The 25,825-nt window shown below is 53.0% G+C and overlaps 1 protein-coding gene across 1 annotated transcript in view; it reads right to left on the reverse strand.

Moving 5' to 3' along the window:
* Window positions 1-25,825, reverse strand: part of LOC141258432 (angiopoietin-2-like) — a 73,625-nt gene that overhangs the window by 13,856 nt on the left and 33,944 nt on the right. Inside the window, exon 4 of the mRNA XM_073673432.1 lies at window positions 3,544-3,760. Within this exon, the coding sequence (XP_073529533.1) occupies window positions 3,544-3,760 (217 nt within the window). The remainder of the gene's footprint in view (window positions 1-3,543; window positions 3,761-25,825) is intronic.

Below are 25,825 nucleotides of genomic sequence, written 5' to 3' on the forward strand. Positions count from 1 at the left end.
AAAACCTGGTACAAGGGTGCATGATATCTGCTACACATAATCAGGGTAGAGTAGTTAAAACACCACCCAAACACAAACCCCCGGCCCCTCCATCCATTCCAGAGACTGCAAATTGATTATATTCAGCTGCCAAAGTCAGGATCATGGGAATATGTGTTGGTCTGTATTGATTTGTTGTCAGGATGGCCAGAGGCTTTCCAGATTGCCAAAGCCACGGCTGCGGCAACCGCAAAGAAACTGCTTGCGGAGGTGGTCTGCAGGTATGGGGTACCAGAGGTAATTGAGAGTGACAGAGGTACACACTTCACAGGTGAAATAATGAATGAAGTCATGTCACCTCTAGGAATTCAACAAGCATTCCATACCCCATATCACCCACAAAGTAGTGGTAAAGTGGAAAGACTGAATGGGACATTGAAATTAAAAATTCAGAAAGCCATGGCTGAGACAGGAAAACCATGGCCGGACTGTTTACCGCTTGCTCTGTTTTCAGTAAGATACACGCCTAATAGAAAGACTGGACTCTCTCCATATGAGATATTGTTTGGCAACGTACCCAGCCTAGGGTGTTTCTATCCGCAAGCATTAGAAATGAATAACCATGTGCTAAGTTCCTACGTGAGGGCTTTACACAAAAAGATTAAGCAAGTACATGATAATGTCTTCAGTTCTCTTCCAGATCCAGATCAAGACTCTAGCAGCCATACGCTGCAACCTGGAGACTGGGTGGTTATAAAAAGACACGTGAGGAAAAGCCTAGATCCACGGTTTGACGGACCCTTTCAAGTTCTGCTGACCACAAGTACAGCCGTTAAGCTAGAGGGAAAAGAGGCCTGGATCCACGCGTCCCATTGCAAAAAGATACTAGGAGAATCAGCGGACAAAGAATGAAGACATTGTTTATACTTACCTGCATACTTGCGACCACAGGTGCATGGACTAGGTTAGGCACCATGGATGGAGACGACAATAGATTCATTAGACACCATCTTGCTCTAATCGATGGACTAAAGGAGCAAAACCAGACCATTGCTAATTGTTGGATGTGTACACATGCCCCTGTGACGTCCACTAGCATACCCTTTCTCGCTGTCCCGGTCTCATGGGAAGAGATAAACTTTTGAGTGAACTGTTCAGATACTTTGGCCAATAATTCCACACAGAGATTTTCCTTTCTAAATCCCGCAAATTGGTTTAAAGGTATTGGTGGGTGGTTGGCTGGTATAGTACAAGCTATTTTACAGGTTTTGCTAATGTGTCTTGCGGTTTATTTGGTTTTTAATCTTTTTCTAATGTGTATTCAGCGTTGTACTAAAAGAAAACATAGAAATTCGTATTGATAAATGAAGGAACAAAAGGATGGAATATTATAGCAGAAGATGGAGTCCCTCAAGTTTAAAGGCCCCATCTATGCTATATAAGTCTGACAGTTATTTTAGGTGAAAACAACAGCTATGAATGTTCCTTCTTGTATCAATAGCGTGTCCTTGGGAGAAGATAAAGTGATTCTCCCTGGCCAGATGTTTCTTCTTGTAGCAATAATGTGTTCTTGCAGAAAGATGAAATGACCTTGCTAACTAGATAAGTCTAATTAAATATTTTAAAGCATACAGAAACTAGCTTTTTTCGCTTGTTCAGCTAAACTGTATAATCGAACCATATATGGCAAATCCGTTTCCTGCCTTTAGGGTGTATATTAGTCCTGTGTTTTGTAATAAAGTTTTTAGAGTATGTTTAGACACAAACATCATGTCCTGTGTCTTCATTCTCTCCGAGCTCGTAATCCAAAGGATAGAAGACCCAAAATTCAGAGACAACAATTGCAATCACAAATTCTTTGGTCTTATTATCTTCATTTAATTTGTCTTCAATGAAAAAACACAAAAATAATTGTCCTAAAGCCAAATTGGATATAATTCCACACCAAACCTAAAAAAGGGGGTGGACAAAAGTATTGGCACTGTTTGAAAAATCATGTGATGCTTCTCTAATTGGTGTAATTAACAGCACCTGTAACTTACCTGTGGCACCTAACAGGTGTTGGCAATAACTAAATCACACTTGCAGCCTGTTAACATGGTTTAAAGTTGACTCAACCTCTGTCCTGTGTCCTTGTGTGTACCACATTGAGCTTGGAGAAAAGAAAGAAGACCAAAGAACTGTCTGAGGACTTGAGAAACCAAATTGTGAGGAAGCATGAGCAATCTCAAGGCTACAAGTCCATCTCCAAAGACCTGAATGTTCCTGTGTCTTCCGTGCGCAGTGTCATCAAGAAGTGTAAAGCCCATGGCACTGTGGCTAACCTCCCTAGATGTGGACGGAAAAGAAAAATTGACGAGAGATTTCAACGCAAGATTGTGCGGATGGTGGATAAAGAACCTCGACTAACATCCAAACAAGTTCAAGCTGCCCTGCAGTCCGAGGGTACAACAGTGTCAACCCGTACTATCCGTCGGCGTCTGAATGAAAAGGGACTGTATGGTAGGATACCCAGGAAGACCCCACTTCTTACCCCGAGACATAAAAAAGCCAGGCTGGAGTTTGCCAAAACTTACCTGAGAAAGCCTAAAACGTTTTGGAAGAATGTTCTCTGGTCAGATGAGACAAAGGTAGAGCTTTTTGGGAAAAAGCATCAACATAGAGTGTACAGGAAAAAAAAGAGGCATTCAAAGAAAAGAACACGGTCCCTACAGTCAAACATGGCGGAGGTTCCCTGATGTTTTGGGGTAGCTTTGCTGCCTCTGGCACTGGACTGCTTGACCGTGTGCATGGCATTATGAAGTCTGAAGACTACCAACAAATTTTGCAGCATAATGTAGGGCCCAGTGTGAGAAAGCTGGGTCTCCCTCACAGGTCATGGGTCTTCCAGCAGGACAATGACCCAAAACACACTTCCAAAAGCACTATAAAATGGTTTGAGAGAAAGCACTGGAGACTTCTAAGGTGGCCAGCAATGAGTCCAGACCTGAATCCCATAGAACACCTGTGGAGAGATCTCAAAATGGCAGTTTGGAGAAGGCACCCTTCAAATATCAGGGACCTGGAGCAGTTTGCCAAAGAAGAATGGTCTACAATTCCAGCAGAGCATTGTAAGAAACTCATTGATGGTTACCGGAAGCGGTTGTTCGCAGTTATTTTGGCTAAAGGTTGTGCAACCAAGTATTAGGCTGAGGGTGCCAATACTTTTGTCTGGCCAATTTTTGGAATTTTGTGTGAAATGATCAATGATTTGATTTTTGCTTCATTAAATGAAGATAATAAGACCAAAGAATTTGTGATTGCAATCATTTTCAGGAAGAAACTGAGTATTATCTGACAGAATTGCAGGGGTGCCAATACTTTTGGCCACCACTGTATTTATCTATCTATTATCTATATATTATTTATCCATCTCATATCTGTCTATTTTATCTACCAACTTATCTACTATGTCCCGATAATACAAAGAGGATAATTATTTGATTCCTGAAGCTTTGACTTTACTGAAGGCCCGCCAGTGCCCCCTACTGTACAATCACATTCTTACATTCCTCCGCCTCTTACCTGAACTCTCTGTAGTTTGCAGACTTGTGCTCCCGGTCCCAGTCCTCCAGCTCTATCCTCAGTGTATATCCCCCTTTGCTGGTGATTTTATGGATATTTTCATTTCCGAGCCAGAATTCATTGTTCGGGTCACCAAATCCTTCTTTGTATTCTTTCCAGGTGCGGTTGAAACTGATCGACCCGTCTCGACGTCTCTGAATCACTGTCCACCCCCCTCCTTACAGAAAAGAGGAAGAGAATAATGAAGCGGTATATACCTTCTCCTCAGTGGTGATGTATAATATATTTATATTATGGCCGCCCTTCTCATCAGTGGTGATGTAGTAATATACAGTAGATAGTAATATGGCCGCCCTTCTCCTCAGTGGTGATATAGTAATATATATAGTAATATGGCCGCCCTTCTCCTCAGTGTGACATAGTAGTATATATAGTAATATGACCGCCCTTCTAGTCAGTGATGATATAGTAATATATATAGTAATATGGCTGCCCTTCTCCTCAGTGTGATATAGTAATATATATAGTAATATGGCCGCCCTTCTCCTCAGTGTGATATAGTAATATATATAGTAATATGGCCGCCCTTCTCCTCAGTGTGACATAGTAGTATATATAGTAATATGACCGCCCTTTTCCTCAGTGTGATATAGTAATATATATAGTAATATGGCCGCTCTTCTCCTTAGTGTGATATAGTAATATATATAGTAATATGGCCACCCTTCTCCTCAGTGTGATATAGTAATATATATAGTAATATGGCTGCCCTTCTCCTCAGTGTGATATAGTAATATATATAGTAATATGGCCGCTCTTCTCCTTAGTGTGATATAGTAATATATATAGTAATATGGCCACCCTTCTCCTCAGTGTGATATAGTAATATATATAGTAATATGGCCGCCCTTCTCCTCAGTGTGACATAGTAGTATATATAGTAATATGACCGCCCTTTTCCTCAGTGATGATATAATAATATATATAGTAATATAGCCACCCTTCTCCTCAGTGATGATATAGTAATATACATAGTAATATAGCCACCCTTCTCCTCAGTGTGACATAGTAGTATATATAGTAATATGGCCGCCCTTCTTTTCAGTGTGATATAGTAATATATATAGTAATATGGCCTCGCCTTCTCCTCAGTGATGTTATAGTAATATATATAGTAATATGGCCGCCCTTCTCCTCAGCGTGACATCTATAATATAACCGGCCAAGCGTCCCTCTGTCTGAAGCCTCTATAGACTGCGCATGCGCGACGTGCAGTCTGGCTCCAGACAGAAGAACGCTTGTAGCCGTTACATGTAAGAGGAGGTGTATGGCGCTGGAGATCGCGGTATGAGTAGACACTGAACGCATACCACGATCTCTGACGCCATACTTACATACTTACCTGACCAGGAGGAGCATTGCCTTGGCGCCTCTCTTCTGGCTGGAGACCATGGGCGGAGTGAAGCCATCGGAATCGGCGCATGCGCTTAGCAATATCCGGCGCCATTTTACTGAAGACACATTTACAGTGTGTCTTCAGCAAAATGGCGCCACATAGAGCTGTGCTCCAGAGCCGCACTCCTCCCCCGGCCTCCGGCAGAAGAGGACACAGCAGCGCTGGAGCACAGGGAAGAAAGGTGAGTATAAGTTTTTATTTTTTTTGTATGTGTGCAGAGGATACCATGCATACCAGGATTAGGGGGATGAGGGGTACCATGCATACCAGGATTGGGGGATGAGGGGACCATGCATACCAGGATTGGGGGATGAGGGGGCCACGTATACCAGGATTGGGGGATGAGGGGTAACATACATACCAGGATTGGGGGATGAGGGGTACCATACATACCAGGATTGGGGGATGAGGGGGGCCATGCATACCAGGATTGGGGGATGAGGGGACCACTCATACCAGGATTCGGGAATGAGGGGTGCCATGCATAGCTGGATTGGGGATTAGGGGACTATGAATACCAGGATTGGGGGTGAGGGGTACCATGCATACCAGGATTGGGGGATGAGGGGACCATGCATACTAGGATTGGGGGGTGAGGGGACCATGCATACCAGGATTGAGGGATGAGGGGACCATGCATACCAGGAATGGGGGATGAGGGGTACCATGCATACCAGGATTGGGGGGTGAGGGGGCCACACATACCAGGATTGGGGGATGAGGGAGCCACACATACCAGGATTGGGGGATGAGGGAGCCACACATACCAGGATTGGGGGATGAGGGGGCCACACATACCAGGATTGGGGGATGAGGGGTACCATACATACCAGGATTTAGGGATAAGGGGGCCACACATACCAGAATTGGAGGGATGAGGGGACCATGCATACCAGGAATGGGGGATGAGGGGACCATGCATACCAGGATTGGGGGGTGAGGGGACCATGCATACCAGGATTGAGGGATGATGGGACCATGCATACCAGGAATGGGGGATGATGGGACCATGCATACAAGGATTGAGGGATGAGGGGTACCATGCATACCAGGATTGGGGGATGAGTGGACCATGCATACCAGGAATGGGGGATGAGGGGTACCATACATACCAGGATTGGGGGATGAGGGGTACCATGCATACCAGGATTGGGGGATGAGGGGTACCATGCATACCAGGATTGAGGGATGAGGGGTATCATGCATACCAGGATTGGGGGATGAGGAGTGCCATGCATACCAGGATTGGGGATGAGGGGTGCCATGCTTACCAGGATTCGGGGAAGAGGGGTGCCATACATACCAGGATTGAGAGGTGAGGGGTACCATGCATACCAGGATTGAGCGGTGAGGGGTATCATGCATACCAGGATTGAGCGGTGAGGGGTATCATGCATACCAGGATTGGGGGATGAGGGGTACCATGCATACCAGGATTGAGGGATGAGGGGTACCATGCATACCAGGATAGGGATCTGGGGGGCCATGCATACCAGGATTCGGATGAGGGGCCATGCATACCAGGATGATGGAGCGCTGGAGCACAGGGAAGAAAGGTGAGTATAAGTGTTTATTTTTTTTTGTATGCGTGCAGAGGATACCATGCATCCCAGGATTAGGGGGATGAGGGGTACCATGCATACCAGGATTAGGGGATGAGGGGACCATGCATACCAGGATTGGGGGATGAGGGGGGCCATGCATACCAGGATTGGGGGATGAGGGGACCACTCATACCAGGATTCGGGAATGAGGGGTGCCATGCATAGCTGGATTGGGGATTAGGGGACTATGCATACCAGAATAGGGGGTGAGGGGTACCATGCATACCAGGATTGGGGGTGAGGGTACCACACATACCAGGATTGGGTGATGAGGGGACCATGCATACCAGGATTGGGGGGGTGAGGGGACCATGCATACCAGGATTGAGGGATGAGGGGGTGAGGGGACCATGCATACCAGGGTTGAGGGATGAGGGGACCATGCATACCAGGAATGGGGGATGAGGGAGCCATGCATACCAGCATTGGGGGATGAGGGGTACCATGCATACCAGGATTGGGGGGTGAGGGTGCCACACATACCAGGATTGGGGGATGAGGGGGCCACACATATCAGGATTGGGGGATGAGGGGGCCACACATATCAGGATTGAGGGATGAGGGGGCCACACATACCAGGATTGGGGGGTGAGGGGTACCATACATACCAGGATTTAGGGATGAGGGGGCCACACATACCAGAATTGGGGGGATGAGGGGACCATGCATACCAGGAATGGGGGATGAGGGAACCATGCATACCAGGATTGAGGGATGAGGGGACCATGCATACCAGGAATGGGGGATGAGGGGACTATGCATACCAGGATTGAGGGATGAGGGGACCATGCATACCAGGAATGGGGGATGAGGGGACCATGCATACCAGGATTGAGGGATGAGGGGTGCCATGCATACCAGGATTGGGGGATGAGGGGTACCATGCATACCAGGATTGGGGGATGAGGGTACCATGCATACCAGGATTGGGGGATGAGGAGTGCCATGCATACCAGGATTGGGGATGAGGGGTGCCATGCATACCAGGATTGGGGGAAGAGGGGTGCCATACATACCAGGATTGAGAAGTGAGAGAACCATGCATACCAGGATTGAGGGGTATCATGCATACCAGGATTGGGGATGAGAGGTACCATGCATACCAGGATTGGGGAATGAGGGGTACCATGTATACCAGGATAGGGATCTGGGGGGGCCATGCATACCAGGATTCGGATGAGGGGCCATGCATACCTGGATAGGGATGAGGGGTACCATGTATACCAGGATAGGGATGAGGGGAACCATGCATACCAGGATGAGGGGCACCATGCATGCCAGTATTGGGGATGAGAGGTGCCATGCATACCAGGATTGGGGGTGAGGGGTGCCATGCATACAGGATTGGGGGTGAGGGGTGCCATGCATACCAGGATGGGAGGTGAGGGGTGCCATGTATACCAGGATTGGAGGTGAGGGGTGCCATGCGTACCAGGATTAGTGGTGAGAGGTGCCATGCATACCAGGATTGGAGGTGAGGGGTGCCATGCATACCAGGATTGGGGGATGAGGGGGGCCATGCATACCAGGATTGGGGGATGAGGGGACCACTCATACCAGGATTCGGGAATGAGGGGTGCCATGCATAGCTGGATTGGGGATTAGGGGACTATGAATACCAGGATTGGGGGTGAGGGGTACCATGCATACCAGGATTGGGTGATGAGGGGACCATGCATACTAGGATTGGGGGGTGAGAGGACCATGCATACCAGGATTGAGGGATGAGGGGACCATGCATACCAGGAATGGGGGATGAGGGGGCCATGCATACCAGCATTGGGGGATGAGGGGTACCATGCATACCAGGATTGGGGGGTGAGGGGGCCACACATACCAGGATTGGGGGATGAGGGAGCCACACATGCCAGGATTGGGGGATGAGGGGGCCACACATACCAGGAATGGGGGATGAGGGGTACCATACATACCAGGATTTAGGGATAAGGGGGCCACACATACCAGAATTGGAGGGATGAGGGGACCATGCATACCAGGAATGGGGGATGAGGGGACCATGCATACCAGGATTGGGGGGTGAGGGGACCATGCATACCAGGATTGAGGGATGATGGGACCATGCATGCCAGGAATGGGGGATGAGGGGACCATGCATACAAGGATTGAGGGATGAGGGGTACCATGCATACCAGGATTGGGGGATGAGGGGACCATGCATACCAGGAATGGGGGATGAGGGGTACCATACATACCAGGATTGGGGGATGAGGGGTACCATGCATACCAGGATTGGGGGATGAGGGGTACCATGCATACCAGGATTGAGGGATGAGGGGTATCATGCATACCAGGATTGGGGGATGAGGAGTGCCATGTATACCAGGATTGGGGATGAGGGGTGCCATGCTTACCAGGATTCGGGGAAGAGGGGTGCCATACATACCAGGATTGAGAGGTGAGGGGTACCATGCATACCAGGATTGAGCGGTGAGGGGTATCATGCATACCAGGATTGAGGGGTGAGGGGTATCATGCATACTAGGATTAGGGGATGAGGGGTACCATGCATACCAGGATTGGGGGATGAGGGGTACCATGTATATCAGGATTGGGATCTGGGGGGGCCATGCATACCAGGATTCGGATGAGGGGCCATGCATACCTGGATAGGGATGAGGGGTACCATGTATACCAGGATAGGGATGAGGGGAACCATGCATACCAGGATGAGGGAGCCATGCATGCCAGAATGAGGGGCACCATGCATGCCAGTATTGGGGATGAGGGGTGCCATGCATACCAGGATTGGGGGTGAGGGGTGCCATGCATACAGGATTGGGGGTGAGGGGTGCCATGCATACCAGGAAGGGAGGTGAGGGGTGCCATGTATACCAGGAATGGAGGTGAGGGGTGCCATGCGTACCAGGATTAGTGGTGAGAGGTGCCATGCATACCAGGATTGGAGGTGAGGGGTGCCATGCATACCAGGATTGAAGGTGAGGAGTGCCATGCATACCAGGATAGGGATGATGGATGCCATGCATACCAGGATTGGGGGTGAGGGGTGCCATGCATACCAGGATTGGGGGATGAGGGGACCATGCATACCAGGATTGGGGGATGAGGGGGCCACGTATACCAGGATTGGGGGATGAGGGATACCATACATACCAGGATTGGGGGATGAGGGGTACCATACATACCCGGATTGGGGGATGAGGGGGACCATGTATACCAGGATTGGGGGATGAGGGGACCACTCATACCAGGATTGGGTTTGAGGGGTGCAATGCATAGCTGGATTGGGGACTAGGGGACCATGCATACCAGGATTGGGGGTGAGGGGATCATGCATACCAGGATTGAGGGTGAGGGTACCACGCATACCATGATTGGGGGATGAGGGGTACCACGCATACCAGGATTGGGGGATGAGGGGTACCATGCATACCAGGATTGGTGGATGAGGGGTACCATGCATACCAGCATTGGGGGATGAGGGGTACCATGCATACCAGGATTGGGGGATGAGGGGTGCCATGCTTACCAGGATTCGGGGAAGAGGGGTGCCATACATACCAGGATTGAGAGGTGAGGGGTACCATGCATACCAGTATTGAGCGGTGAGGGGTGTCATGCATACCAGGATTGGGGGATGAGGGGTACCATGCATACCAGGATTGAGGGATGAGGGGTACCATGCATACCAGGATAGGGATCTGGGGGGCCATGCATACCAGGATTGGGATGAGGGGCCATGCATACCAGGATGAGGGAGCGCTGGAGCACAGGGAAGAAAGGTGAGTATAAGTGTTTATTTTTTTTTTGTATGTGTGCAGAGGATACCATGCATACCAGGATTAGGGTGATGAGGGGTACCATGCATACGAGGATTGGGGGATGAGGGGACCATGCATACCAGGATTGGGGGATGAGGGGGGCCATGCATACCACGATTCGGGGATGAGGGGACCACTCATACCAGGATTCGGGAATGAGGGGTGCCATGCATAGCTGGATTGGGGATTAGGGGACTATGCATACCAGAATAGGGGGTGAGGGGTACCATGCATAACAGGATTGGGGGTGAGGGTACCACACATACCAGGATTGGGGAATGAGGGGACCATGCATACCAGGATTGGGGGGGTGAGGGGACCATGCATACCAGGATTGAGGGATGAGGGGACCATGCATACCAGGAATGGGGGATGAGGGGGCCATGCATACCAGCATTGGGGGATGAGGGGTACCATGCATACCAGGATTGGGGGGTGAGGGGGCCACACATACCAGGATTGGGGGATGAGGGGGCCACACATACCAGGATTGGGGGATGAGGGGGCCACACATACTAGGATTGGGGGGTGAGGGGTACCATACATACCAGGATTTAGGGATGATGGGGCCACACATACCAGAATTGGGGGGATGAGGGGACCATGCATACCAGGAATGGGGGATGAGGGAACCATGCATACCAGGATTGAGGGATGAGGGGACCATGCATACCAGGAATGGGGGATGAGGGGACTATGCATACCAGGATTGAGGGATGAGGGGACCATGCATACCAGGAATGGGGGATGAGGGGACCATGCATACCAGGATTGAGGGATGAGGGGTGCCATGCATACCAGGATTGGGGGATGAGGGGTACAATGCATACCAGGATTGGGGGATGAGGGGTACCATGCATACCAGGATTGGGGGATGAGGAGTGCCATGCATACCAGGATTGGGGATGAGGGGTGCCATGCATACCAGGATTGGGGGAAGAGGGGTGCCATGCATACCAGGATTGAGAAGTGAGAGAACCATGCATACCAGGATTGAGGGGTGAGGGGTATCATGCATACCAGGATTAGGGGATGAGGGGTACCATGCATACCAGGATTGGGGGATGAGGGGTACCATGTATACCAGGATAGGGATCTGGGGGGGCCATGCATACCAGGATTTGGATGAGGGGCCATGCATACCTGGATAGGGATGAGGGGTACCATGTATACCAGGATAGGGATGAGGGGAACCATGCATACCAGGATGAGGGAGCTATGCATGCCAGAATGAGGGGCACCATGCATGCCAGTATTGGGGATGAGGGGTGCCATGCATACCAGGATTGGGGGTGAGGGGTGCCATGCATACAGGATTGGGGGTGAGGGGTGCCATGCATACCAGGATGGGAGGTGAGGGGTGCCATGTATACCAGGATTGGAGGTGAGGGGTGCCATGCGTACCAGGATTAGTGGTGAGAGGTGCCATGCATACCAGGATTGGAGGTGAGGGGTGCCATGCATACCAGGATTGGGGGATGAGGGGGGCCATGCATACCAGGATTGGGGGATGAGGGGACCACTCATACCAGGATTCGGGAATGAGGGGTGCCATGCACAGCTGGATTGGGGATTAGGGGACTATGAATACCAGGATTGGGGGTGAGGGGTACCATGCATACCAGGATTGGGGGATGAGGGGACCATGCATACTAGGATTGGGGGGTGAGAGGACCATGCATACCAGGATTGAGGGATGAGGGGACCATGCATACCAGGAATGGAGGATGAGGGGGCCATGCATACCAGCATTGGGGGATGAGGGGTACCATGCATACCAGGATTGGGGGGTGAGGGGGCCACACATACCAGGATTGGGGGATGAGGGGGCCACACATACCAGGAATGGGGGATGAGGGGTACCATACATACCAGGATTTAGGGATAAGGGGGCCACACATACCGGAATTGGAGGGATGAGGGGACCATGCATACCAGGAATGGGGGATGAGGGGACCATGCATACCAGGATTGGGGGGTGAGGGGACCATGCATACCAGGATTGAGGGATGATGGGACCATGCATACCAGGAATGGGGGATGAGGGGACCATGCATACAAGGATTGAGGGATGAGGGGTACCATGCATACCAGGATTGGGGGATCAGGGGACCATGCATACCAGGAATGGGGGAAGAGGGGTACCATACATACCAGGATTGGGGGATGAGGGGTACCATGCATACCAGGATTGGGGGATGAGGGGTACCATGCATACCAGGATTGAGGGATGAGGGGTATCATGCATACCAGGATTGGGGGATGAGGAGTGCCATGCATACCAGGATTGAAGGTGAGGAGTGCCATGCATACCAGGATAGGGATGATGGGTACCATGCATACCAGGATTGGGGGTGAGGGGTGCCATGCATACCAGGATTGGGGGATGAGGGGACCATGCATACCAGGATTGGGGGATGAGGGGGCCACGTATACCAGGATTGGGGGATGAGGGATACCATACATACCAGGATTGGGGGATGAGGGGTACCATACATACCCGGATTGGGGGATGAGGGGGACCATGTATACCAGGATTGGGGGATGAGGGGACCACTCATACCAGGATTGGGGTTGAGGGGTGCCATGCATAGCTGGATTGGGGACTAGGGGACCATGCATACCAGGATTGGGGGTGAGGGGATCATGCATACCAGGATTGAGGGTGAGGGTACCACGCATACCAGGATTGGGGGATGAGGGGTATCACGCATACCATGATTGGGGGATGAGGGGTACCACGCATACCAGGATTGGGGGATGAGGGGTACCATGCATACCAGGATTGGTGGATGAGGGGTACCATGCATACCAGCATTGGGGGATGAGGGGTACCATGCATACCAGGATTGGGGGATGAGGGGTACCATGCATACCAGGATTGAGGTATGAGGGGTATCATGCATACCAGGATTGGGGGATGAGGAGTGCCATGCATACCAGGATTGGGGATGAGGGGTGCCATGCTTACCAGGATTCGGGGAAGAGGGGTGCCATACATACCAGGATTGAGAGGTGAGGGGTACCATGCATACCAGGATTGAGCGGTGAGGGGTGTCATGCATACCAGGATTGGGGGATGAGGGGTACCATGCATACCAGGATTGAGGGATGAGGGGTACCATGCATACCAGGATAGGGATCTGGGGGGCCATGCATACCAGGATTCGGATGAGGGGCCATGCATACCAGGATGAGGGAGCGCTGGAGCACAGGGAAGAAAGGTGAGTATAAGTGTTTTTTTTTTTTTGTATGTGTGCAGAGGATACCATGCATACCAGGATTAGGGTGATGAGGGGTACCATGCATACCAGGATTGGGGGATGAGGGGACCATGCATACCAGGATTGGGGGATGAGGGGGGCCATGCATACCAGGATTCAGGGATGAGGGGACCACTCATACCAGGATTCGGGAATGAGGGGTGCCATTCATAGCTGGATTGGGGATTAGGGGACTATGCATACCAGAATAGGGGGTGAGGGGTACCATGCATAACAGGATTGGGGGTGAGGGTACCACACATACCAGGATTGGGGAATGAGGGGACCATGCATACCAGGATTGGGGGGGTGAGGGGACCATGCATACCAGGATTGAGGGATGAGGGGACCATGCATACCAGGAATGGGGGATGAGGGGGCCATGCATATCAGCATTGGGGGATGAGGGGTACCATGCATACCAGGATTAGGGGGTGAGGGGGCCACACATACCAGGATTGGGGGATGAGGGGGCCACACATACCAGGATTGGGGGATGAGGGGGCCACACATACTAGGATTGGGGGGTGAGGGGTACCATACATACCAGGATGTAGGGATGATGGGGCCACACATACCAGAATTGGGGGGATGAGGGGACCATGCATACCAGGAATGGGGGATGAGGGAACCATGCATACCAGGATTGTGGGATGAGGGGACCATGCATACCAGGAATGGGGGATGAGGGGACTATGCATACCAGGATTGAGGGATGAGGGGACCATGCATACCAGGAATGGGGGATGAGGGGACCATGCATACCAGGATTGAGGGATGAGGGGTGCCATGCATACCAGGATTGGGGGATGAGGGGTACCATGCATACCAGGATTGGGGGATGAGGGGTACCATGCATACCAGGATTGGGGGATGAGGAGTGCCATGCATACCAGGATTGGGGATGAGGGGTGCCATGCATACCAGGATTGGGGGAAGAGGGGTGCCATGCATACCAGGATTGAGAAGTGAGAGAACCATGCATACCAGGATTGAGGGGTGAGGGGTATCATGCATACCAGGATTAGGGGATGAGGGGTACCATGCATATCAGGATTGGGGGATGAGGGGTACCATGTATACCAGGATAGGGATCTGGGGGGGCCATGCATACCAGGATTTGGATGAGGGGCCATGCATACCTGGATAGGGATGAGGGGTACCATGTATACCAGGATAGGGATGAGGGGAACCATGCATACCAGGATGAGGGAGCTATGCATGCCAGAATGAGGGGCACCATGCATGCCAGTATTGGGGATGAGGGGTGCCATGCATAACAGGATTGGGGGTGAGGGGTGCCATGCATACAGGATTGGGGGTGAGGGGTGCCATGCATACCAGGATGGGAGGTGAGGGGTGCCATGTATACCAGGATTGGAGGTGAGGGGTGCCATGCGTACCAGGATTAGTGGTGAGAGGTGCCATGCATACCAGGATTGGAGGTGAGGGGTGCCATGCATACCAGGATTGGGGGATGAGGGGGGCCATGCATACCAGGATTGGGGGATGAGGGGACCACTCATACCAGGATTCGGGAATGAGGGGTGCCATGCATAGCTGGATTGGGGATTAGGGGACTATGTATACCAGGATTGGGGGTAAGGGGTACCATGCATACCAGGATTGGGGATGAGGGGACCATGCATACTAGGATTGGGGGGTGAGAGGACCATGCATACCAGGATTGAGGGATGAGGGGACCATGCATACCAGGAATGGGGGATGAGGGGGCCATGCATACCAGCATTGGGGGATGAGGGGTACCATGCATACCAGGATTGGGGGGTGAGGGGGCCACACATACCAGGATTGGGGGATGAGGGAGCCACACATACCAGGATTGGGGGATGAGGGGGCCACACATACCAGGAATGGGGGATGAGGGGTACCATACATACCAGGATTTAGGGATAAGGGGGCCACACATACCGGAATTGGAGGGATGAGGGGACCATGCATACCAGGAATGGGGGATGAGGGGACCATGCATACCAGGATTGGGGGGTGAGGGGACCATGCATACCAGGATTGAGGGATGATGGGACCATGCATACCAGGAATGGGGGATGAGGGGACATGCATACAAGGATTGAGGGATGAGGGGTACCATGCATACCAGGATTGGGGGATGAGGGGACCATGCATACCAGGAATGGGGGATGAGGGGTACCATACATACCAGAATTGGGGGATGAGGGGTACCATGCATACCAGGATTGGGGGATGAGGGGTACCATGCATACCAGGATTGAGGGATGAGGGGTATCATGCATACCAGGATTGGGGGATGAGGAGTGCCATGCATACCAGGATTGAAGGTGAGGAGTGCCATGCATACCAGGATAGGGATGATGGGTGCCATGCATACCAGGATTGGGGGTGAGGGGTGCCATGCATACCAGGATTGGGGGATGAGGGGACCATGCATACCAGGATTGGGGGATGAGGGGGCCACGTATACCAGGATTGGGGGATGAGGGATACCATACATACCAGGATTGGGGGATGAGGGGTACCATACATACCCGGATTGGGGGATGAGGGGGACCATGTATACCAGGATTGGGGGATGAGGGGACCACTCATACCAGGATTGGGGTTGAGGGGTGCCATGCATAGCTGGATTGGGGACTAGGGGACCATGCATACCAGGATTGGGGGTGAGGGGATCATGCATACCAGGATTGAGGGTGAGGGTACCACGCATACCAGGATTGGGGGATGAGGGGTATCACGCATACCATGATTGGGGGATGAGGGGTACCACGCATACCAGGATTGGGGGATGAGGGGTACCATGCATACCAGGATTGGTGGATGAGGGGTACCATGCATACCAGCATTGGGGGATGAGGGGTACCATGCATACCAGGATTGGGGGATGAGGGGTACCATGCATACCAGGATTGAGGGATGAGGGGTATCATGCATACCAGGATTGGGGGATGAGGAGTGCCATGCATACCAGGATTGGGGATGAGGGGTGCCATGCTTACCAGGATTCGGGGAAGAGGGGTGCCATACATACCAGGATTGAGAGGTGAGGGGTACCATGCATACCAGGATTGAGCGGTGAGGGGTGTCATGCATACCAGGATTGGGGGATGAGGGGTACCATGCATACCAGGATTGAGGGATGAGGGGTACCATGCATACCAGGATAGGGATCTGGGGGGCCATGCATACCAGGATTCGGATGAGGGGCCATGCATACCAGGATGAGGGAGCGCTGGAGCACAGGGAAGAAAGGTGAGTATAAGTGTTTATTTTTTTTTGTATGTGTGCAGAGGATACCATGCATACCAGGATTAGGGTGATGAGGGGTACCATGCATACCAGGATTGGGGGATGAGGGGACCATGCATACCAGGATTGGGGGATGAGGGGGGCCATGCATACCAGGATTCGGGGATGAGGGGACCACTCATACCAGGATTCGGGAATGAGGGGTGCCATGCATAGCTGGATTGGGGATTAGGGGACTATGCATACCAGAATAGGGGGTGAGGGGTACCATGCATAACAGGATTGGGGGTGAGGGTACCACACATACCAGGAATGGGGAATGAGGGGACCATGCATACCAGGATTGGGGGGGTGAGGGGACCATGCATACCAGGATTGAGGGATGAGGGGACCATGCATACCAGGAATGGGGGATGAGGGGGCCATGCATACCAGCATTGGGGGATGAGGGGTACCATGCATACCAGGATTGGGGGGTGAGGGGGCCACACATACCAGGATTGGGGGATGAGGGGGCCACACATACCAGGATTGGGGGATGAGGGGGCCACACATACTAGGATTGGGGGATGAGGGGTACCATACATACCCGGATTGGGGGATGAGGGGGACCATGTATACCAGGATTGGGGGATGAGGGGACCACTCATACCAGGATTGGGGTTGAGGGGTGCCATGCATAGCTGGATTGGGGACTAGGGGACCATGCATACCAGGATTGGGGGTGAGGGGATCATGCATACCAGGATTGAGGGTGAGGGTACCACGCATACCAGGATTGGGGGATGAGGGGTATCACGCATACCATGATTGGGGGATGAGGGGTACCACGCATGCCAGGATTGGGGGATGAGGGGTACCATGCATACCAGGATTGGTGGATGAGGGGTACCATGCATACCAGCATTGGGGGATGAGGGGTACCATGCATACCAGGATTGGGGGATGAGGGGTACCATGCATACCAGGATTGAGGGATGAGGGGTATCATGCATACCAGGATTGGGGGATGAGGAGTGCCATGCATACCAGGATTGGGGATGAGGGGTGCCATGCTTACCAGGATTCGGGGAAGAGGGGTGCCATACATACCAGGATTGAGAGGTGAGGGGTACCATGCATACCAGGATTGAGCGGTGAGGGGTGTCATGCATACCAGGATTGGGGGATGAGGGGTACCATGCATACCAGGATTGAGGGATGAGGGGTACCATGCATACCAGGATAGGGATCTGGGGGGCCATGCATACCAGGATTCGGATGAGGGGCCATGCATACCAGGATGAGGGAGCGCTGGAGCACAGGGAAGAAAGGTGAGTATAAGTGTTTATTTTTTTTTTTTGTATGTGTGCAGAGGATACCATGCATACCAGGATTAGGGTGATGAGGGGTACCATGCATATCAGGATTGGGGGATGAGGGGACCATGCATACCAGGATTGGGGGATGAGGGGGCCATGCATACCAGGATTCGGGGATGAGGGGACCACTCATACCAGGATTCGGGAATGAGGGGTGCCATGCATAGCTGGATTGGGGATTAGGGGACTATGCATACCAGAATAGGGGGTGAGGGGTACCATGCATAACAGGATTGGGGGTGAGGGTACCACACATACCAGGATTGGGGAATGAGGGGACCATGCATACCAGGATTGGGGGGGTGAGGGGACCATGCATACCAGGATTGAGGGATGAGGGGACCATGCATACCAGGAATGGGGGATGAGGGGGCCATGCATACCAGCATTGGGGGATGAGGGGTACCATGCATACCAGGATTGGGGGGTGAGGGGGCCACACATACCAGGATTGGGGGATGAGGGGGCCACACATACCAGGATTGGGGATGAGGGGGCCACACATACTAGGATTGGGGGGTGAGGGGTACCATACATACCAGGATTTAGGGATGATGGGGCCACACATACCAGAATTGGGGGGATGAGGGGACCATGCATACCAGGAATGGGGGATGAGGGAACCATGCATACCAGGATTGTGGGATGAGGGGACCATGCATACCAGGAATGGGGGATGAGGGGACTATGCATACCAGGATTGAGGGATGAGGGGACCATGCATACCAGGAATGGGGGATGAAGGGACCATGCATACCAGGATTGAGGGATGAGGGGTGCCATGCATACCAGGATTGGGGGATGAGGGGTACCATGCATACCAGGATTGGGGGATGAGGGGTACCATGCATACCAGGATTGGGGGATGAGGAGTGCCATGCATACCAGGATTGGGGATGAGGGGTGCCATGCATACCAGGATTGGGGGAAGAGGGGTGCCATGCATACCAGGATTGAGAAGTGAGAGAACCATGCATACCAGGATTGAGGGGTGAGGGGTATCATGCATACCAGGATTAGGGGATGAGGGGTACCATGCATATCAGGATTGGGGGATGAGGGGTACCATGTATACCAGGATAGGGATCTGGGGGGGCCATGCATACCAGGATTTGGATGAGGGGCCATGCATACCTGGATAGGGATGAGGGGTACCATGTATACCAGGATAGGGATGAGGGGAACCATGCATACCAGGATGAGGGAGCTATGCATGCCAGAATGAGGGGCACCATGCATGCCAGTATTGGGGATGAGGGGTGCCATGCATACCAGGATTGGGGGTGAGGGGTGCCATGCATACAGGATTGGGGGTGAGGGGTGCCATGCATACCAGGATGGGAGGTGAGGGGTGCCATGTATACCAGGATTGGAGGTGAGGGGTGCCATGCGTACCAGGATTAGTGGTGAGAGGTGCCATGCATACCAGGATTGGAGGTGAGGGGTGCCATGCATACCAGGATTGGGGGATGAGGGGGGCCATGCATACCAGGATTGGGGGATGAGGGGACCACTCATACCAGGATTCGGGAATGAGGGGTGCCATGCATAGCTGGATTGGGGATTAGGGGACTATGAATACCAGGATTGGGGGTGAGGGGTACCATGCATACCAGGATTGGGGGATGAGGGGACCATGCATACTAGGATTGGGGGGTGAGAGGACCATGCATACCAGGATTGAGGGATGAGGGGACCATGCATACCAGGAATGGGGGATGAGGGGGCCATGCATACCAGCATTGGGGGATGAGGGGTACCATGCATACCAGGATTGGGGGGTGAGGGGGCCACACATACCAGGATTGGGGGATGAGGGAGCCACACATACCAGGATTGGGGGATGAGGGGGCCACACATACCAGGAATGGGGGATGAGGGGTACCATACATACCAGGATTTAGGGATAAGGGGGCCACACATACCGGAATTGGAGGGATGAGGGGACCATGCATACCAGGAATGGGGGATGAGGGGACCATGCATACCAGGATTGGGGGGTGAGGGGACCATGCATACCAGGATTGAGGGATGATGGGACCATGCATACCAGGAATGGGGGATGAGGGGACCATGCATACAAGGATTGAGGGATGAGGGGTACCATGCATACCAGGATTGGGGGATGAGGGGACCATGCATACCAGGAATGGGGGATGAGGGGTACCATACATACCAGGATTGGGGGATGAGGGGTACCATGCATACCAGGATTGGGGGATGAGGGGTACCATGCATACCAGGATTGAGGGATGAGGGGTATCATGCATACCAGGATTGGGGGATGAGGAGTGCCATGCATACCAGGATTGAAGGTGAGGAGTGCCATGCATACCAGGATAGGGATGATGGGTGCCATGCATACCAGGATTGGGGGTGAGGGGTGCCATGCATACCAGGATTGGGGGATGAGGGGACCATGCATACCAGGATTGGGGGATGAGGGGGCCACGTATACCAGGATTGGGGGATGAGGGATACCATACATACCAGGATTGGGGGATGAGGGGTACCATACATACCCGGATTGGGGGATGAGGGGGACCATGTATACCAGGATTGGGGGATGAGGGGACCACTCATACCAGTATTGGGGTTAAGGGGTGCCATGCATAGCTGGATTGGGGACTAGGGGACCATGCATACCAGGATTGGGGGTGAGGGGATCATGCATACCAGGATTGAGGGTGAGGGTACCACGCATACCAGGATTGGGGGATGAGGGGTATCACGCATACCATGATTGGGGGATGAGGGGTACCACGCATACCAGGATTGGGGGATGAGGGGTACCATGCATACCAGGATTGGTGGATGAGGGGTACCATGCATACCAGCATTGGGGGATGAGGGGTACCATGCATACCAGGATTGGGGGATGAGGGGTACCATGCATACCAGGATTGAGGGATGAGGGGTATCATGCATACCAGGATTGGGGGATGAGGAGTGCCATGCATACCAGGATTGGGGATGAGGGGTGCCATGCTTACCAGGATTCGGGGAAGAGGGGTGCCATACATACCAGGATTGAGAGGTGAGGGGTACCATGCATACCAGGATTGAGCGGTGAGGGGTGTCATGCATACCAGGATTGGGGGATGAGGGGTACCATGCATACCAGGATTGAGGGATGAGGGGTACCATGCATACCAGGATAGGGATCTGGGGGGCCATGCATACCAGGATTCGGATGAGGGGCCACGCATACCAGGATGAGGGAGCGCTGGAGCACAGGGAAGAAAGGTGAGTATAAGTGTTTATTTTTTTTTGTATGTGTGCAGAGGATACCATGCATACCAGGATTAGGGTGATGAGGGGTACCATGCATACCAGGATTGGGGGATGAGGGGACCATGCATACCAGGATTGGGGGATGAGGGGGGCCATGCATACCAGGATTCGGGGACGAGGGGACCACTCATACCAGGATTCGGGAATGAGGGGTGCCATGCATAGCTGGATTGGGGATTAGGGGACTATGCATACCAGAATAGGGGGTGAGGGGTACCATGCATAACAGGATTGGGAGTGAGGGTACCACACATACCAGGATTGGGGAATGAGGGGACCATGCATACCAGGATTGGGGGGGTGAGGGGACCATGCATACCAGGATTGAGGGATGAGGGGACCATGCATACCAGGAATGGGGGATGAGGGGGCCATGCATACCAGCATTGGGGGATGAGGGGTACCATGCATACCAGGATTGGGGGGTGAGGGGGCCACACATACCAGGATTGGGGGATGAGGGGGCCACACATACCAGGATTGGGGGATGAGGGGGCCACACATACTAGGATTGGGGGGTGAGGGGTACCATACATACCAGGATTTAGGGATGATGGGGCCACACATACCAGAATTGGGGGGATGATGGGACCATGCATACCAGGAATGGGGGATGAGGGAACCATGCATACCAGGATTGTGGGATGAGGGGACCATGCATACCAGGAATGGGGGATGAGGGGACTATGCATACCAGGATTGAGGGATGAGGGGACCATGCATACCAGGAATGGGGGATGAGGGGACCATGCATACCAGGATTGAGGGATGAGGGGTGCCATGCATACCAGGATTGGGGGATGAGGGGTACCATGCATACCAGGATTGGAGGATGAGGGGTACCATGCATACCAGGATTGGGGGATGAGGAGTGCCATGCATACCAGGATTGGGGATGAGGGGTGCCATGCATACCAGGATTGGGGGAAGAGGGGTGCCATGCATACCAGGATTGAGAAGTGAGAGAACCATGCATACCAGGATTGAGGGGTGAGGGGTATCATGCATACCAGGATTAGGGGATGAGGGGTACCATGCATATCAGGATTGGGGGATGAGGGGTACCATGTATACCAGGATAGGGATCTGGGGGGGCCATGCATACCAGGATTTGGATGAGGGGCCATGCATACCTGGATAGGGATGAGGGGTACCATGTATACCAGGATAGGGATGAGGGGAACCATGCATACCAGGATGAGGGAGCTATGCATGCCAGAATGAGGGGCACCATGCATGCCAGTATTGGGGATGAGGGGTGCCATGCATACCAGGATTGGGGGTGAGGGGTGCCATGCATACAGGATTGGGGGTGAGGGGTGCCATGCATACCAGGATGGGAGGTGAGGGGTGCCATGTATACCAGGATTGGAAGTGAGGGGTGCCATGCGTACCAGGATTAGTGGTGAGAGGTGCCATGCATACCAGGATTGGAGGTGAGGGGTGCCATGCATACCAGGATTGAAGGTGAGGATTGCCATGCATACCAGGATAGGGATGATGGGTGCCATGCATACCAGGATTGGGGGTGAGGGGTGTCATGCATACCAGGATTGGGGGATGAGGGGACCATGCATACCAGGATTGGGGGATGAGGGGGCCACGTATACCAGGATTGGGGGATGAGGGATACCATACATACCAGGATTGGGGGATGAGGGGTACCATACATACCCGGATTGGGGGATGAGGGGGGCCATGTATACCAGGATTGGGGGATGAGGGGACCACTCATACCAGGATTGGGGTTGAGGGGTGCCATGCATAGCTCGATTGGGGACTAGGGGACCATGCATACCAGGATTGGGGGTGAGGGGATCATGCATACCAGGATTGAGGGTGAGGGTACCACGCATACCAGGATTGGTGCATGAGGGGTATCACGCATACCATGATTGGGGGATGAGGGGTACCACGCATACCAGGATTGGGGGATGAGGGGTACCATGCATACCAGCATTGGGGGATGAGGGGTACCATGCATACCAGGATTGGGGGGTGAGGGGGCAACACATACCAGGATTGGGGGATGAGGGGGCCACACATGCCAGAATTGGGAGATGAGGGGTACCATACATACCAGGATTTAGGGATGAGGGGGCCACACATACCAGGATTGGGGGGATGAGGGGACCATGCATACCACAAATGGGGGATGAGGGGACCATGCATACCAGGATTGGGGGGGTGAGGGGACCATGCATACCAGGATTGAGGGATGAGGGGACCATGCATACTAGGAATTGTGGATGAGGGGACCATGCATACCAGGATTGGGGGATGAGGGGGGCCATGCATACCAGGATTGGGGGATGAGGGGACCACTCATACCAGGATTCGGGAATGAGGGGTGCCATGCATACCAGGATTGGTGGGATGAGGGGTACCATGCATACCAGCATTGGGGGATGAGGGGTACCATGCATACCAGGATTGGGGGGTGAGGGGGCAACACATACCAGGATTGGGGGATGAGGGGGCCACACATGCCAGGATTGGGAGATGTGGGGTACCATACATACCAGGATTTAGGGATGAGGGGGCCACACATACCAGGATTGGGGGGATGAGGGGACCATGCATACCACGAATGGGGGATGAGGGGACCATGCATACCAGGATTGGGGGGGTGAGGGGACCATGCATACCAGGATTGAGGGATGAGGGGACCATGCATACTAGGAATGGTGGATGAGGGGACCATGCATACCAGGATTGGGGGATGAGGGGGGCCATGCATACCAGGATTGGGGGATGACGGGACCACTCATACCAGGATTCGGGAATGACGGGTGCCATGCATAGCTGGATTGGGGATTAGGGAACTATGCATACCAGAATAGGGGGTGAGGGGTACCATGCATACCAGGATTGGGGGTGAGGGTACCACGCATACCAGGATTGGGGGATGAGGGGACCATGCATACCAGGATTGGGGGGGTGAGGGGACCATGCATACCAGGATTGAGGGATGAGGGGGTGAGGGGACCATGCATACCAGGATTGAGGGATGAGGGGACCATGCATACCAGGAATAAGGGATGAGGGGGCCATGCATACCAGCATTGGGGGATGAGGGGTACCATGCATACCAGGATTGGGGGGTGAGGGGGCCACACATACCAGGATTGGGGGATGAGGGGGCCACACATACCAGGATTGGGGGATGAGGGGGCCACACATATTAGGATTGGGGGGTGAGGGGTACCATACATACCAGGATTTAGGGATGAGGGGGCCACACATACCAGAATTGGGGGGATGAGGGGACCATGCATACCAGGAATGGGGGATGAGGGAACCATGCATACCAGGATTGAGGGATGAGGGGACCATGCATACCAGGAATAGGGGATGAGGGGACTATGCATACCAGGATTGAGGGATGAGGGGACCATGCATACCAGGAATGGGGGATGAGGGGACCATGCATACCAGGATTGAGGGATGAGGTGTGCCATGTATACCAGGATTGGGGGATGAGGGTACCATGTATACCAGGATTGGGGGATGAGGAGTGCCATGCATACCAGGATTGGGGATGAGGGGTGCCATGCATACCAGGATTGGGGGAAGAGGGGTGCCATACATACCAGGATTGAGAAGTGAGAGAACCATGCATACCAGGATTGAGGGGTGAGGGGTATCATGCATACCAGGATTCGGGTATGAGGGGTACCATGCATACCAGGATTGGGGGAGGAGGGGTACCATGTATACCAGGATAGGGATCTGGGGGGGCCATGCATACCAGGATTCGGATGAGGGGCCATGCATACCTGGATAGGGATGAGGGGTACCATGTATACCAGGATAGGGATGAGGGGAACCATGCATACCAGGATGAGGGAGCCATGCATGCCAGAATGAGGGGCACCATGCATGCCAGTATTGGGGATGAGGGGTGCCATGCATACCAGGATTGGGGGTGAGGGGTGCCATGCATACAGGATTGGGGGTGAGGGGTGCCATGCATACCAGGATGGGAGGTGAGGGGTGCCATGTATACCAGGATTGGAGGTGAGGGGTGCCATGCGTACCAGGATTAGTGGTGAGAGGTGCCATGCATACCAGGATTGAAGGTGAGGAGTGCCATGCATACCAGAATAGGGATGATGGGTGCCATGCATACCAGGTTTGGGGGTGAGGGGTGCAAGGCATACCAGGATTGGGGGATGAGGGGACCATGCATACCAGGATTGGGGGATGAGGGGGCCACGTATACCAGGATTGGGGGATGAGGGATACCATACAT

The sequence above is a fragment of the Phyllobates terribilis genome, unplaced genomic scaffold (genome assembly GCF_046119375.1).
Source record: "Phyllobates terribilis strain yellow unplaced genomic scaffold, ASM4611937v1 Scaffold_3__8_contigs__length_932513732, whole genome shotgun sequence".
NCBI lineage: Eukaryota > Metazoa > Chordata > Amphibia > Anura > Dendrobatidae > Phyllobates > Phyllobates terribilis.